Source organism: Haliotis cracherodii, unplaced genomic scaffold (genome assembly GCF_022045235.1).
Source record: "Haliotis cracherodii isolate W230 unplaced genomic scaffold, xgHalCrac1.p SCAF_31, whole genome shotgun sequence".
NCBI lineage: Eukaryota > Metazoa > Mollusca > Gastropoda > Lepetellida > Haliotidae > Haliotis > Haliotis cracherodii.
This window is the reverse complement of record NW_027266288.1, coordinates 1,124,614-1,142,680: the sequence shown is the minus strand read 5'-3', so window position 1 is coordinate 1,142,680 and position 18,067 is coordinate 1,124,614. Positions and strand designations below refer to the sequence as shown.

Below are 18,067 nucleotides of genomic sequence, written 5' to 3'. Positions count from 1 at the left end.
CGCCGCTTTTAACAGTATTCCAGTTATATCGCGGCGTGTCAGCTTAATGTGGGAGGAAAGCCCGAAGTGATGCAGGTCTTAGACGTTTACCACTTTGGTGAAACCCACGAGCACAGGTATGGTGCTGACACACCTAGAAATATAATCGGGGCGAACCGGGATTCGAACCCAGAATCATAGGTTTCTGGCATGCCCAAGGGCTGAAACTCTGCACAGCGAAGACGACTGGGCCACCCGTGCCCCCTACTACAACTTGAGGCAGCGAGAATAGTAACAGGATTAACTATATTTTCCTCCCGTCGCAGCCTGTATCACGAAACTGGATGGCAGCCTAGCGTATAGAAGAAACGTCAACAAACTTGTAACTATGTATAAAATAATAAATAAGCAATGCCCTTCACGTGTAACTGATGATCTTATACCACCATCTGTGTCACAGAACGTCAATTATAATCTCAGAAACCGCCATGATGTTGTAGTACCATTTGCCCGGACATCTACGTATAAAAGGTCTTATCTTATAGACACATTAGGCCAATGGAAAAATCCATCATCAGAAATAAGGGATAGTTAGTCAATATCCTCTTTTAAGCTGTCGCATCTGAGCATCCTACATCACCACCTATGCACTATAATTGCGGTAATAGATCTACAAACATATTGCACACTAGATTGAGATACAATTGTAGCACACTAAATTCCAACCTGTTTCGTACAAACTTCTCTGATACTGTTTCCTGTAAATGCAGAGCTCCTCATATGATGATTTTACGGAGACATTACTGACAGCTATCGATAATCTTGGAGGACAAAAAACTCTACACAGTATTACTTTTGGTGACCCAAACCTAAATATTTTCCTGAACACAAAAATAGTCTTGTCTGTACACAAATGTATAGAAACGACTAACAGATTCGGTAGCTAGCATATTATTTCCAAATCGTTAATCATTAAATCTATAATCTATATTCAACACTAGCATGTATAATATTAGCATATGTATGAGATTCACACTGTTTTCACTTTCCAGCACATTGTACATATCCTTGATATGAGCACTGTATATATATTGCGCACTATGTTTCCACAATGTGAAGCTTCAACTGTAAATTGTTTATTTCCATTATGCAATATTATGTTTAACTGTATATAGGGAGAAGGCGGTAATAAGTGCTGCACGTGTGCCCAATCCCTTTGTCTTATTGGACAATAAAATATGGTTAATAATAACAAGAGAATGGATACTTTTCTAGAAGAGAATACCAAGGTGGGTTCCGGAAAAATCATTCAGACAATATATTCATTGTACAAGCATTTGTACAGAAACATCTAACAGGTAAAAAAGGAAAGTTTATTGCGATTTCGTTGACTTTAAGAAAGCATTTGATATGGTGAACAGAAATAAATTGATGTTTTACTATTAAACAACCGCATAACCCCTAAGCATATCTGGACTACAGCTTCTAAACCCTCGCAGAACAGACCATTAGAGCATTGTAAAAAATGATTGTACATTAATACATATATATGCTAATAATGCCTTTCGAATATTTCACGCGAAATTGATGTATAGTAGTGAGTTGTCGGGATACACCCAACGGGAGAGTATAGACATTTGACATAGAGAAATTATATATAGTTTTCAAATATGTGTTATTGCTTGCCAAATGCTGTTGCATATGGCAAATGTATACAAAATATGATGTCATATGTATTGAAGAAAGTTACGTTTTGTTTTTGTTTTTTGTTATTTAACGCCGCACTTTTGTTATTTAACGCCGCGCAACATTCCAGCTATATAAATAGTCCAGTCTGTAAATAATTGAGTCTGGACCACACAATCCAGTGATTGACATCATGAGCATCGATCAACGCAATTGAGATACGATGACATGCATCAACCAAGTCAGCGAGCCTGACCACCCGATCACGACAAGCCTCTTACGACAAGCAAAGTGAGTGAGTGAGTGAGTGAGTGAGTATGGTTTTACGCCGCTTTTAGCAATATTCCAGCAATATCACGGCGGGGGACACCAGAAATGGGCTTCACACATTGTACCCATGTCGGGAATCGAACCCAGGTCTTCTGCGTGACGAGCGAACGCTTTAACCACTAGGTTACCCGACCGCCCCGACAAGCAAAGTGTTTTGCATAATAATACACATATACACATCTGCTTTGGTGTTATCAAATGCTATACGATACATGTCAGAGGAAATACTTAAATTGGGCATCTCATATTAGAGATTTGCTGTTTAGTTACGGCTTTTGGCATGTTTGGATATCCAGGGAGTTGAAATAGCATCTATCTCTGTCCTGAAAAAATGTATTACTGATATTGTGCTAACAAAACTGGCATTCAATTCTCATAGATATACTCACACTTGTATTTTACTCAACCACAGAATCTGAATTTAAGTTGGAAACAATCTTGTCGAATCTGGGATTCGAACCCATGACCAATGGTTTCTGGTACGCCTGAGGGATGCAACTCTGAGTGAGTGAGTGAGTGAGGGAGTATGGTTTTACGCCCCTTTAAGCGATATTCCAGCAATATCACGGCGGGGGACACCAGAAATGGGCTTCACACAAAAAAAGCCTGTTTAAAATTTGGAAGTCGATACGAAAAGGTCAAATCAGTGTAGGGGATGAAGATTCTCTCTGCTCGGCGTCGCAATGTAAATGCCTAGAAGTATGTTTTGTTTGTATGTCCATCTGTCCATATACATATATAAATAATTAAATAAGTGGAGTAAGATTGAACACAGTTTTAATAGGCTAGCGCTTCCAACTCGTACCACGTACGAGTCTCATCAGGCCATAACTGAATAACGGAACTTTATTAAACATAACCCCTAAGCATATCTATTATATAGAAGCAGATATATATTGTGTTCTATATCTTTTATATAGATAAAATACAAAAGTCCAAAGATGAGCTGTATAATTTAGTCAACCGGTTTCACGCATGTGATTTTCAAGAGTACAGTAATACCGTTATGCTGTTTTGAATTAGATAAGTGGTGTAAGATTGAACACAGTTTTAATAGGCTAGCGTTTCAACTCGTACCACGTACGAGTCTCATCAGGCCATAACTGAATAACGAACATTTTAATTATTACTATATATATATGAAATGTATGTATATATTTTGGTGAGTGAGTGTCTGGCGCTCGGCATTAGGGGCTTAAACAAGCACTAGTCGGCTCGGGGTCAGTGAGCTAGCACTACAAATCGACATCCGTCAGGACTAGTACAATCAGCCACACACAGACACGTGCATGCACGTCGCTATAAAAGTGCAATTATCTTGGACGCCACTTTAAACCCCGTTTCAATGATAGTGTACATATTTGCAGCGCAACGTTGACATTGACGTTTCATTTTATATAGATCGGGTTTACAAAAATGTATTTCATAACCAACATTGTAGTTGCTTCTGAGCCCTCATGTGAAATATGCGGTACAATAACAATAACATTTTCACATTTTCTGTATGGAGTAAATCTTGAAACTTTATGATATTATTCATTATTAAATAAGATCCCATACAAACTAAATCCAAGTAACAAAAAACGTATTTCATCTTACACACATATGTGAAATTATTAAGTAAACACTTGGCAGAGAGGCGTGAACGGAAGGTCAGATCAGACCCCTGCTCTCGTGCAACGCCCCAGCTTGTGCGCAACAGATGCAGGGGACCAGTCTAAGAGGAATGTATATTTGGCGCACAAACGTTTTCGCTCCCTAATAACAAAGCCAGTCGAATATGCTAATATACAAAGGGACTGGTCATTTATCATAGGGAGGGGAGGCGTGGGGAGAGATTGGCCTTATCATATTTCGCCGACCCCGACCCCAACACCACCCTACCACCACCGTTGTATGTAACATTATTTTTCTATGGACACCCCCACCAAAAATAATAAATAAAAAAATAAAAATAAAAAAAAGTCCTCACCCGGTATAATAAATGAGCACTCCCACTAAGTTCAAATTTATATTTTCTTATTTAAAAAAATAGAACTGTGTCATACATTTTGGTGCCTCCCTCCCTCTCGTTATGCAAACGGGAACTAGTCTACATTTAATTTTACAATTAATATTGAAATTGAAGAAAACTGTATCTGCGGAACTATTTCAATATCAGCTCCGCAGAAACGCATGGTCCGGCAGAGTGACTTTCGTTGAAAATGTTACGGTTTGGGATCAGAGCGCGTCCCCGGAAGATGGCTTCTCTGGAAGGATTAGGCAGCGGCCCTGAGGGTAGACTGAAGCGTCTGAGGAAGATAGTGACCGGCTTGGTGCGTCACGAGAGACTGGAGATGCCGCACGGTACGGCGGACGAGGCGAGGGGATATGCCGAGAGGGTAAGGAAGCGCACGTACAAGGTGCAGCCGGGTGTTGATTGTCTTAACTGTTGAGTCTGTTCGATTAGTGAAGACTCCACGCGCTGCACTACTCATAGACATATCTTTGCAATATGTATCAGTTGCCTGAGAAATACGATGCAGTCACCGCTTGCCAATCAGAAGACCCAATACTTCGTCATCGCAGATTTGGGGAGATAACTCTGACTTAGTCTGTACATTTCATTGATCATGATCATGATGATTGAGTTTGCACAAGTCTCTGTTTGTACTTTATTGTCATAATGTGTTTTCCCTGGTTTCTAGGAACTGTCAAGACAACTTGTGTTTTTTTCTTCTATGTGTAGCAGCCGTAAAATACTGTGATGGGATTCGAACCACAGCCCAGGGGTAGACACCATGTAAAATTTGTCATATCCGATTAGTCATCAGCTCATTTCATTATATAAAACAAATAGATTTGGGGATAAGACACCCAGTCAATCTAGATTCAAGCCTCAAAGTTGTAACTAAAATTGTCGCCAATTCGACCTAAATTTCAATTTGTCTACGATTCCAGGGTAGAATAGGTCTTCAGCAAACCATACTTGCCGTAAAAGGCGACTATGCTTGTTGTAAAAGGCGACTATGCTTGTCTTAAAAGGCGACTAACGGGATCGGGTGGTGAGACTCGCTGACTTGGTTCATACATGTCATTGATCCCAATTGCGTGGATCGGTGCACATGATGTCAATCACTGGATTGTCTGGTCCAGACGCGATTATTTACAGACCGCCATCATATAGCTGTAATATTGCTGAGTGCGGCGTTAAACAACAAACAAAAAACCAATTTGTCTACTGTCTAAAATTCTTGAAAATATCTTGTGGCAACTAAATTCTATTGCTTCACATTTGAAGACACACAAATAAAAAACAGCTAAATGTGGTAAACAGCTAAATGTGGAAAACATGTCTCCTAGTAATTGTACTTGGGTAAAAGTCCTGCTAATGTTTGACAATGAACAGAAATACATGTCCCATGAATAATGATACATATGATATCATGTCCTTACTGTATCGTTTCACCCCTATTGGAGGGGTACGGTTGGCCCAGTCGTCTAAGGCGCCACGATTCGCTGGGCACAGTTGCGTCCCTTGGGCACGCCAGAAACCTATGATTGTGGGTTCGAATCCCGGTTCGCCCTGATTATGTTTCTAGGTTTGTCAGCACCATACCCGTGCTCGTGGGTTTCACCGAAGTGGTAAACATCTGAGACCTGCATCACTTAGGGCTTTCCTCCCACATTAAGCTGACATGCCATGATATAACTGGAATACTGTTAAAAGCGGCGTTAAACCCAACTCAATCACTCACTCACCCCTATTGGATGACTCAAAGCCCATGGTTAAAAATCGATTTTTTTCAACTTCTAACTTTTGCCATATGCCACATTCATTGTGTGTCAGGTTCACAGGGGAGACAAGCAATTGTTTTCTTTGCCTCGGGCTTATTACTTCATACATCGAGCTGCTAAAAGAGGGCGCATGGTACTGTTGATGTGTAATGGGATTAAGCGTCGCATTCAAGATTATATAGCAATGTGTGTCTGTGTCTGTGTTGACCTGTACTTGTCCGGACTGATGCCCATGTTATAGTGCTAGCCCACTGAGATACCATGTCGCAGTTTAACATGAATACCCCACTCGGACATTGTGGACTGACTCCGAGCCGACCAGTCTTGTTTTAGACCCCACAATGCTGAGCGCGGGACAGGTTAATTACATGTACCATCTTTTAATGTCTTTTGGTATGACTCGGTCAGGGATCGAACCCTGGACCTTCAACTCTCTGGCAGACGCTCTACCACTATGACCAGATACCATGCTTAGATTTAGATTTTGTGTAATGTTTATTTGGTGTTTAAAGCAGCATGAAATATTTCAGCTATTTTTAGGTTTGAATTTGTCCTCAGACCTCAGATCAGCTTAACCATGTTAACAGAGCTCCAGATAATTTTTTGAGCAATTGAGTTTTTACTCTTGGGTTTCTATTTCAATTGGGTTATTAGTAAAATATTACATTCTTCATTGGGTAATCAATATATTGGCACTCATCTATTCATCACTCGATTGTTTTTTTTCCCAAATTAGTGAACATTTTAAGATTTAAAAAAAATGAAATAATGTTTTAGATGCAAATAACTGTTCTAAATATAAAGGCTTGTCTCGGAAAGTAAATTGGCTCGTAATTGTGTTTTGGAAAATAGCTCCATTGTACACATGCTGGAAAAGATTCCTTGGGTATTTATCCGTGCTGTTTTTATACATTTGAGTTTTTCATTTAATGCATCCATTTAATTGAAAGTAATTGGGTTTTGAATATTTTGGGAGGGTATTTCACACAAATACGCTGCTTATCTGTAGCTCTTGCTTACACAAATGACCACCATCATTAGCTCACCTTGTCCGTCAACAACGTCATTCCTGACACAGCATATGGGCGCTACACCACCATAGTGACAGGAATTGTTTAAGTCCAACAGCACATTTCAGATTTGTGAGTTATGTAAAACAATGAGTCCCGCTAGATTTTCACTGGTCTCAGACCAACAGACCAGTGGTCGTGTCTATAACTGTAAAATAGAGATGTTGTTCCCATTATTCACCATTGCATCATAGAGTGGTGATAACCATTATAACAGTTGGCCGATATTTTTTGGGTCAAATATCTGTTTTTTCTTTTCTATTTTCTTGGGGTTTTTTGTCGGTCAGTCTTGTAAAACCAGGGGATACTTTTGGTCTGGAAATCACTTTTGCGATAACTATTGATATTTCAAGAAACTATTGCGATAAGTATTGATATTGCAAGCAACTACTGCGATAAATACCGATAGTTTTCAGTGTATCATCTTAGATGGATTTTAGATTTGAATCAAACCTTGGAACTGAAGTTTCCTTTGAATGTGATAACCATAACAACAAATAAAATGTAAAGTTTGAGATCACCCTCCGCCATTTTACTTTAAAGGGCAAGTTCACACGGAAATGAACCTTTTTTTCTTGTACTTTTTCCACATTAAAAGTGTTAACATAGAAGTGTCATAGACAAAAATATAATTAACATATTTTTTGCACTAAAACGATTTATATTTTTCACATTTACCAAGTGTTCTATTTCCATAACAAAAACATCATGGCTTATGTCCCTTGCAATATGACGTCATTGGTGCCAATTGATAAACATTATGACGTCATCATGCTTTGTTAGAGCCGCTTCACGTGGTGTAGGTACAGTTTTGTGATTCTAGCATCTCAGATGCCAGCCAGAATTGTGTTATGCTGAGTCACCACTGCGCCGCAGTGTGTCGTAGACCATGTTGTTTTATCGCAAACTGGTCCTTGATATCCTTTGCGTTGAGAATAGACAGGGACCCAGTTGAATTGGCACCAATTACGTCATAATCTAAGGGGGATAACTCAGGCCTATTTCGCTCGTAAAACGAAGGCCTCATAACGGCATATCAATTTCACACTATTGTGAGCTTCCTACTTTCACTGTGAAAAAAAATGAGTGTATATTTTCAAACACAGATACTAACTAATTCTAAAATTGCGTTTTGTTTAGAAAAAGAAAGAAAGTGATTTTTGCGTGTAAACTTCCCCTTTAAGAAAGACCAGTTGATTAGCATCAAGGGCAGTTAACTCTAATCCTCACTTGGCTACTTGTTTTGGTGACTCAATCGCATGATATGGTAAATACAATCGAAACTATCGATATTCCTAACTGAAATCGATACTATTGATCGAAAACGGATTTAACAATCAACTTATTGACTTTAAGTGCTTACCAATGGCAATATATTGATATTTAAATTTATCATGACACCCCTATGTAAAACAGCTAAAAAATATGAGGTCTTAAGAAGTTTTTATTTATTTGATGTTTGTTGCAGCTCATCCAGCTTGCAATGAAGCACGGAGATCAGCATCCTCCCACCATGGAGATGGCCGACTACTGGCTGCTGGTAGGTTGACCTTCACCTTGTAGTACAGTCATGGCCAGCTCCATCCCAGCGCGAGACACCTTTGTTACACTCCCAGCATTATCGCTGCCATCAGTGTTAGTGTTCCCGTTTACCAGTAATTATCATTTTTTTGCCGGTAAAATTAGGCTTGGACCGGTAATTCATGTGACTGCCATGAAGTACTTATAAATCTTTGTTGTTGAACAAAACATCAGTGATACTCATATAAGTACATTTTTCGAACAAAGTCAGCTTGTCTGTTACCATCAGGGTTTACCCTTGTCTATTTCTAGGGTAAATATTCAGTTGTAGCGACTTTATCTCGAAATATTAAAAAGTAAAGAGAAAATTGTGACTGAAGTTTGTGTGAATGATGTAATGATCTAACTAAGTTACTTCAGAGATGACATCTTTGCACTGAGCATAAAGTTGAAAGAATAAAAAAATAAATAATTTTCATACGTGTTTTATTTGTTGAAAGTTGCGTCTGGCAAAAATTAGGGAGGCGAGGGTGGGTGAGTGGGTGGTTTAGGTTACATACCCTACTTAAAGGGCCGAATCACTATGCAATCAGCTCATAGGGTGGTAGGGTAGTGATAGTATACAGAGCTCTGCAAACAACGATTGAGGATCTGTTGTGGTCTTGACCTTGTAGCATCGTTCACACAGGCTGTAATTAAGAATCGGCCTTGTAAAGTCTTTGAATCAGAAAGAATATAAGAATCGGCCTTGTAAAGACTTTGAATCAGAAAGAATATAGGAATCGGCCTTGTAAAGTCTTTGAATCAGAAAGAATATAGGAATCGGCCTTGTGAAGTCTTTGAATCAGAAAGAATATAAGAATCGGCCTTGTAAAGTCTTTGAATCAGAAAGAATATAAGAATCAGCCTTGTAAAGTCTTTGAATCAGAAAGAATATAAGAATCGGCCATGTAAAGTGTTGGCTGTTGGTGTCTGCCTCCAGGAGAAGGACCTCATCCACAAGCTGTTCAAGGTGCTGGTACCACGGTTCCAGAACAGCCCGCACAGCTTCACGTCCATGTGGAACCTCCCTACCAAGTACCCTGGGCCAGGTGGTGCCATGGCCATTCTCGAATTTAAAGGTAACCGCTGTAAACCAATAAACTTCTGTCGTATCAGAGCTCCAGATAAACTACATATTTCCATAAAATATGCCAAATAAATCACCAATTTAACACGTAAGCTCTGTACATGCATACGCACGCACACGCACGGAAACACGCACACACGCACGCACCAGGTTGGAGCTAATTACTTTCAAAGATGAGACAATGCTCTCAATGATCAAAATGAAACTTACTGGCCAAATTTGGCTGATCTTTACTGTAGCAGTTTGCTGCCAAGTGCCTTTAGTGTGAGTGAGTGAGTGAGTGAGGTTTTACGCCGCTTTTAGCAATATTCCAGCAATATCACGGCGGGGGACACCAAAAATGGGCTTCACACATTGTAGCCATGTCAGGATTTGAACCCGGGTCTTCAGTGTGACGAGTGAAAGCTTTAATCACTGGGCTACCCGACCGCCCGCCTTTAGTTTGAACTCCTGGATTAAACCCTGCCATGTCGAAATAACAATAACCGAGACAGAGCATCTTTTTTGTGCGTTTTTTTCTGCATGTGTGATGAAAAGAATATATATTTTTATCAAAAAACAACATTGTTTTCATGCCAACAAGTTGGCTCGTTTCCAGAGCAGAACTCCAAAACCATGAATATTTCTTGTAGAAACTTGCTATTCAGATCAGTCTCGTGGTGAACTGGTGCCTTTTGATGATTTGGGATATTCAAAAATACTGAACAGCATTATTTTATCTTCACTGAACTGTAGGTATCTGATGGCAATGAACCAAACGTGGGGTATAAGTAGCCAAACTCCATTCCCGAATTGCACCAGACAGGGGGGGTTGTGTCTTCTCCTGATGTTGAGATAGAAACAGGCACTAGTCCTTTAGCCCTTGCCAAACTGCCCAATAGTGAATGTATCCTAAGGACTAAAGTACTCACGGAATTGAAAAAAACCCTGTTTTTTCGACCTCAGATCTTAAATAAATGCAGTTAATATACAAAATATGTAAATATTCAAACAACTAAGTTAGTACTAATTGGGCCGTGGCACAAATACAGCGTATCAAATGTTTTTATGCTTTTTTACACGTAAAAGTGTGTAAAAATGTTAATAAAACAGTTTTGTGAAACAGGGCATAACCAGGTGTAAGTAGATCAAGGTGACCTATGACACCTTGACGAAAGGTGAGAACAGGTGCATAATGCCTATAGTCTGTTTCTGCTATGTCAATTTGGATGTTGAAAGTGCCGACAAATTACCTCCTGTTAAGTACATTTTGTATTGTTCACTGAGATCAAACTAGTACTTTTCGAGTTGTTTTGTTATTTCGTATTTACAGCTACGTAACACTTTGTATCGATTTCTAAATTGAGAAAAACAGGTTTTGTTCATTTCCGTGAGTACTTTAGTAGAAATTTTCCAATTTTAAAGGTTTTGCTCTATGTTATCATTATAAGGACCAGTAGACTGAAACTGTTAGTTTCTACCGCTGTAAATACTGTTATTTTCAGTCTCCTGTTTCATGGGAATACTGTGACATATATGACTGGCTTAAAACTACACATTGAAGTTGTCGTCTTGGTGTACACTTTTGGCAATGAGGATTTATTTTCTCTGTGCCATTACAATTATCACATTGGCTTTTGTTTTCTATACTTGTGAAGATCCAAGGTAGAATAGGTCTTCAGCAACCCATGCTTTCTGTAAAAGGTGACTGTGCTTGTCGTAAGAGGTGACTAAAGGGATCAGGTGGTCAGGCTCGCTGACTTGGTTGATGCATGTCATCGTATCCCAATTGTGTAGATCGATGCCCATGATGTCAATCACTGGATTTTCTTGGCCAGACTAGATTATTTATAGACCGCTGTCACATAACTGGAATATTGCTGAGAGCGGCGTTGAACAACAAACAAACAAACAAAAAAGCATATTATATATTGCCCTTACATATGCCCAATATCCTGCAGGGTTCGAGCCAAAAAACATTCAGTGACATTTCCAAATCTGCAGCAGGTCGTTTTTGTGGAGTAATGAAAATACGTAATTATTTTGCTGCCTGCTAACTTAACTGTGAGGACCCAGTATATAAGTTCTGCTTGGAGGGGAGATAACTCCGTGAGAACTATTGTACAAAACAGGCTGCATCACCCATCATGGTGAAGTCATTTATTGATTTGTGACGATGAAGACAGCAAACCTGTATTGGAGGCAGGTGTTGCAGTTACCGTTGTTGCACACAGCAAGTTGGCTTCCCACTGCTGAGTTCCGTTGTCTTATTGTAGCACTGTAGCATTGAATTATCTATTCACTAGGGCTGGGACGAGTCCAAATTTACTACCCCGGTACCCACCCCCCTATTACCCGACCCTACCCACTGTAGGTCTCAAGAGACAGGTACAAAATGTCAGATTGGAAATATTTTTACCATATCCTTGGCAAAACGTATTAAGATACATGCATCAAACTATCTGGTCATGCATACACTGAAGTTGAATTAAGTTATATCTTTATTCAACCATGAAAAGTCAGAAGGAATGGGTGCATAGTCAGAAAGTCGCAAATATTCGTGACTTGTAGTGTAACCATAGATTTGTACACAATTTTTGTCATTGTCGCAATCTTTATAGGTCACGGAAAACCAATCAAGTGTTCCAAAATACGTAAAACAAAAAGTTTATTTACATATGGTTGCCCAGTCTCTTGTCACGCTCAGTTTCGTAAGCGAGGAAATTGACTCACGGCAGCTAGTGAGCCCCAGCAGCTGAGAAAAGGCCAGAGATTAGTGCCCCCTTAAACAATATATCATATGACTAACCACGGGTCCGGGTAGTCCTGTGGGTACCCGGGTCCTACTCAGTACCCACCCGACCCGGGAACCCGAGTTAACCGTCCCAGCCCTACTAGACACTCAACTCAGTTTGTTGTTTAACGCTGCATTCCGCAATATTCCATCTACATGAAGGCGGCCAGTAAATAATTGTCAGTGAGTCCCCTACAATAAATGGTCCTCTCCGAGCTGTCCCCCACTAATAGTACTCGTATGACCTCTGTTGATTTGGTTGATGCATGTCATCGTATCCCAATTGCGTCAATTGATGATCATAATATCAATCACTGGATTGTCTGCTCAGTATTGCTGAGTGCGGCGTTAAACAACAAACAAACATATTTCCTGTAACGACCCTTGAATTTAATTATTGGGGTCATTAGACCCCTAATTTTGTAGGTCAAGAACATTGTGTATTTTTTTTTGTTTAACGCCACACTCAGCAATATTCCAGCTATATGACGGCAGTGTGGAAATAATCGAGTTGAGTCTGTTGAAATTAATTATTGGGGTGCTTTAGACCCCTAATTTGGTAGGTCAAGAACAATGTTTGTGTATTTTTTGTTGTTTAATGCCACACTCAGCAATATTCCACGTATATGACAGCGGACTATAAATAATCGAGTCTGAACCTGACAATCCAGTGATTAACAACATGAGCATCAATCAATGCAATTGGGATCGATGACATGCATCAACCAAGTCAGCGAGCCTGACCACCCAATCCCATTAGTAGCCTCTTACGACAAGCATAGTCGACTTTTACGGCAAACACGGGTCGCTGAAGACCTATTCTACCCCGGATCTTCACAGGCTCAAGACAAGCCAGCTTGATGACGGTGAAAGAATCTACATTGAAACTTCGCTATATGAAATAAACCAGACGTTGTTATCCATAAAATCGTACATTTTTCTTAATTAACTTCTAGAATGCCAACCAAACAGTTTCAGGCAAAAATGGTGCAAATAAAATACATGTATAACAAATTTATCACTAAGTTTACAAGTTGGCCATCAGAATCTCACCATGGTAACGTGAAGTGTGGACAGGGTCACTTGTGGCTTGACACGAATGTGACGTCACATCAAACAGAAGGACGTCCTCAATTCATACAGGCCGGCAAGTGAGATAGCGAGATTTTTGGACGAGTAGTGATATCCTCTTTATATGTGTTGATGGCATATAAAAAACATTGAGCAGGATGTTGTATATCATACAATAAAACACTTGCGGTGAGAATAAACCATGACAGGCACAGCTCAACCCAAACTCGTCATTTATTTCTCATATGAGATTTCAACATTGTTTTCAGCCTCTTTAAGGATGATGATAAAATGTGCAAGTTTTAGAAATATTTACCAATTCTTGGCCATCATGTTTATCTGTGTTGTCCAGCTACATCTATGGGGAACAACTCACTAGACACTTCCCCCCTCACAAATAACGTCGTCCAATATACGACGTCATCAAGGTGTGAGCCAAAGGTTCGAATCTCCAGAAATGACTTTATAATAGAGGGGGGCATGGATGGCCCAGTCGTCTAAGGCGCTGCGATTCGCGGTGCAGAGTTGCATCCCTTGGGCACGCCACAAACCTATGATTGTGGGTTCGAATCCCGGTTCGCCCCAATTATGTTTCTAGGTTTGTGTGCACCATACCCGTGCTCGTGGGTTTCACCGAAGTGGTAAACGTCTCAGACCTGCATCACTTCGGGCTTTCCTCCCATATTAAGCTGACACACTGTGATATAACTGGAATAATGTTAAAAGCGGAGTTAAACCCAACTCACTCACTCACTTTATGATAGAACAATGTATTATTGTGAAATGAACCAAACTTCATTCTTCATTGTTCTTTGCGATTCACCGGGTAGCTAGCTGTCTTATGTTTTACTTTAAAGATCGTCAAAGTCCCCATCCTATATACCTGTGCTCATCTTCATTAGACAATACATCCATGCTACCAGGACTGGCCCTTCTGTTCATCTGTCCGGCACTCCCAAAGGAGTTAGAACCTTGACCATACCATGCAAACCGATATTATCCCCACCCTTTGATAAACAGATACATTATATACATTTTTTTGTTTTGAAGAGAATAATACCTTTAATATGATTGATCCTGGATCATGACATGGAAACGGTTCAGATCTTCTGCTACATTTGTATCTAGAGAAATACACATTCATGCTGTCAGATTTGCCATCCACCCATTTTAAATGCTGACAGTCAAAATTACAAAATAATGGCAGTATTATATACATGTACAATGCAAATGTATATTTTGTCATCATTGCGTAAATACAATCAATCATCATTATTTTTGTTCAGAAAGACTGTCAATTATCCATCGATGATACAATGATAAATTTTGCCAAATTTTTAATGTACGTGTTCTCAACAATAGAAAGTATCAATTAGGTAACTATAAGATAAAAATATATATGATGTAAATGTATTCATATGGGTCAGTTGTCCTTTGTACAAATAAATCTGTCTGTCTGTATGTCTGACTGTCTGCCTGTGTTGGGTAGGTATATCATGGCAGCCCAAATTATCATTATTATGGGTATGCAGTATTACCGGTATATTGTGATGCAAATCTTCAGCAATACGTATTACAAAAGTAACAATACGTTTGTAAATGTAGCAATATATTGGGGCAAATATTAATAAGTATATTTATGTGTTCCTAATCGACATGGCGATGGAAAATAGTATTTCTGATACATCTTGCCTCTGACGATCTTTTTATCAGTTAGCGTGTACACATTGCGACTATCAAGCTCCTCGCAGCGATAGCCCTTTTGTGAAGCTCCCTATACCGAGAGTATAACGAAGGTGTCACACGCTGGGAAGGAGCTTGATGGTATCTGACATTAATACTGGGTATTACTCTGATTGCAATATCACAATACAGGTTAAAGTATGGCCTGCTGACTTGGTTGATACATGTCATTCATCCCAATTGCGTAGATCGATGATCATGATGTCAATCACTGAAATTTCTTGGGCAGACTAGATTGTTTATAGACCGCTGTCATATAACTGGAATATTGCTGAGTGCGGCGTTAACCAACAAACCAACCAACCACAGTCGACTGGTGAAGGTCTGGGGTAGAATAGGTCTTCAGCAACCCATGCTTGCCATAAAAGGCGATTTCGCTTGTCGTGAAATGCTACTAATGGGATTGGATGGTCAGGCTCGTTGACATGGTTGATGCATGTCATCCATCCCAATTGCGTGGACTGATGCTCATGAGGCCAGGCTTGATTATTTTCAGACCGCCGTCATATAGCTGTAATATTGATGAGTGCGGCGTTAACAAACAAACAAACAAACAAACATTGATTATTTACAGACCGCCGTCATATAGCTGTAATATTGCTGAGTGCGGCGTTAACAAACAAACAAACAAACAAACATTGATTATTTTCAGACCGCCGTCATATAGCTGTAATATTTCTGAGTGCGGCGTTGAACAACAAACAAACAAACATTGATTATTTACAGACCGCCGTCATATAGCTGTAATATTGATGAGTGCGGCGTTAACAAACAAACAAACAAACAATGATTATTTTCAGACCGCCGTCATATAGCTGTAATATTGCTGAGTGCGGCGTTAACAAACAAACAAACAAACAAACAAACATTGATTATTTACAGATCGCCGTCATATAGCTGTAATATTGCTGAGTGCGGCGTTAACCATCAAACCAACAAACAAACAAAATTCATTATTTCCCTTGTTCCCATGTTACAGGGAACCCATGGCCACCGGTGCAGGCAAAGCAAAGAGACACTCGGTTCCTGTTGTCTAATGTTCTGTTGGATGCCGCTAAGCAAGACTACAACAAACAGAAGAAGATGGAGCAGAGCCTGGAGACAAGGCAGTCACATGACCAGGGTGAGACAACTGCAGCTGAACACCATGCTGAACAGGAAGTGACATCACAGGATGGCAGTGTTGCGTTTGTTGGACAGAGTGGCCAGAGTACTGTAGACTGTGAAACACAAGACATTTGGGATGTGACCTCACAATCAAAGAACACAGATCTCAAACCAGCATGACATATCTACAGGCTGTTGTAGAGAATTGTTTCACGTCAGCATTTTATCTAGACTTGCTTTGAGGCCATATTCAGCCCCATGTCAGAAAAAACTCCTATTTTGGAATTAAACATTTCCCAGTTGATGCTGTTATGTTGAGGACCAATTTGGAGGAGTGAGTGAGTGTGGTTTTACACAGCTTTTAGCAATATTCCAGCAATATCACGGCAGGGGAAACCAGAAATGGGCTTCACACATTGTACCCATGTTGGGAATCAAACCAGGTCTTCAGTGTGACAAGCGAATGCCTTAACCGCTAGGCTACCCGACCGCCTCTCTAATTTGGCTTCAATGCTGTGTTAAAATACAATGTTAAAATACCTCTATATTCAGGAAAATAGCAACTTGAAAATAAATCCCAATTTTGAACAAAATAATGGTTTTTTTACTAATTTGTGTGCTTGGGCACTTATTTTGGAATTCTATATAAATCTATGCATGCAGCTTCCGTATGTGATGAGGAATAACATAAGAGTTTGTGTGTGAAATTTTGTCTGTTGATCCATGTTGTGGGAATATTAGCAACAAAAACCTTATTAATAATCATAAGAAATGTCTGCTAATAGTACGATTGTACAATTCCGACTATCGTCGCATGTGTTTGTGAATTACTGTGAAGATCCGGGGTAGAATAGGTTTTCAGCAACCAATTCCAGACTCAATTACTTACAGGCCGTCTTCGTCTCATGCCTGCCCCTCAATTCAACGTTCAATGGGACACCAAGCTGAACATTTAAATGTGTTCCACACTGGGGATGTTAGAATCACAATGTCACTTCCTGGTTGTCTCTGGAAATTGTGCGCCGTAAAACAATAAAAAATCCACTTCAGACGGATTTAAGGCTCCACAAGTCGCTGTCATTTAGTCATACCAGAAGCCATGATCGTGGGTTCGAATCCCAGATTCACCCTGATTATGTTTCCAGGTTTGTCAGCACCATGCCCTTGGTCTCGACCTGTTATGACCTTTCACATTAAACTATGCCGTGTTAAACAAAACTTACTCAAGTCTGGATTTCTTCGTAGCATGACGACTTACAAAATGCTGTCTGAAGTATATGTACTACCTAAAATAATTTAAAGAAAACCTGATTTTCCATCTGGTGTTTGTTAACTGTCATGTCTGATGGGTAACTTGTTTTGAGTAGTACATCTTTTAGGATGAGGGAGCCTCGAGAAGATCGTGGTTACAGGGTATACTCGTCACGCCATAACACCCCAGGTATGTGCATGATACACACGGGCGGCGGGGCAGTCTCGTGGTTACAGGGTACACTCGTCACGCCATAACACCCCAGGTATGTGCATGATACACACGGGGGGCGGGGCAGCCTCGTGGTTACAGGGTATACTCGTCACGCCATAACACCCCAGGTATGTGCATGACACACACGGGGGGCGGGGCAGTCTCGTGGTTACAGGGTATACTCGTCACGCCATAACACCCCAGGTATGTGCATGATACACACGGGCGGCGGGGCAGTCTCGTGGTTACAGGGTATACTCGTCACGCCATAACAACCCAGGTATGTGCATGATACACACGGGCGGCGGGGCAGTCTCGTGGTTACAGGGTATACTCGTCACGCCATAACACCCCAGGTATGTGCATGATACACACGGGGGGCGGGGCAGCCTTGTGGTTACAGGGTATACTCATCA

The 18,067-nt window shown here is 40.3% G+C and overlaps 1 protein-coding gene across 1 annotated transcript; it reads left to right on the top strand.

Moving 5' to 3' along the window:
• Nucleotides 1–4,140: 4,140 nt before the first annotated feature.
• On the top strand, nucleotides 4,141–17,501 carry LOC139477131 (large ribosomal subunit protein bL17m-like). The gene is made up of 4 exons (XM_071259685.1): nucleotides 4,141–4,376; nucleotides 8,311–8,382; nucleotides 9,346–9,484; nucleotides 16,059–17,501. The coding sequence occupies exons 1-4, from the start codon at nucleotides 4,200–4,202 to the stop codon at nucleotides 16,364–16,366; spliced, it is 696 nt and encodes a 231-aa protein (XP_071115786.1). The 5' UTR covers nucleotides 4,141–4,199; the 3' UTR covers nucleotides 16,367–17,501.
• The last annotated feature ends 566 nt before the right edge of the window (nucleotides 17,502–18,067 follow it).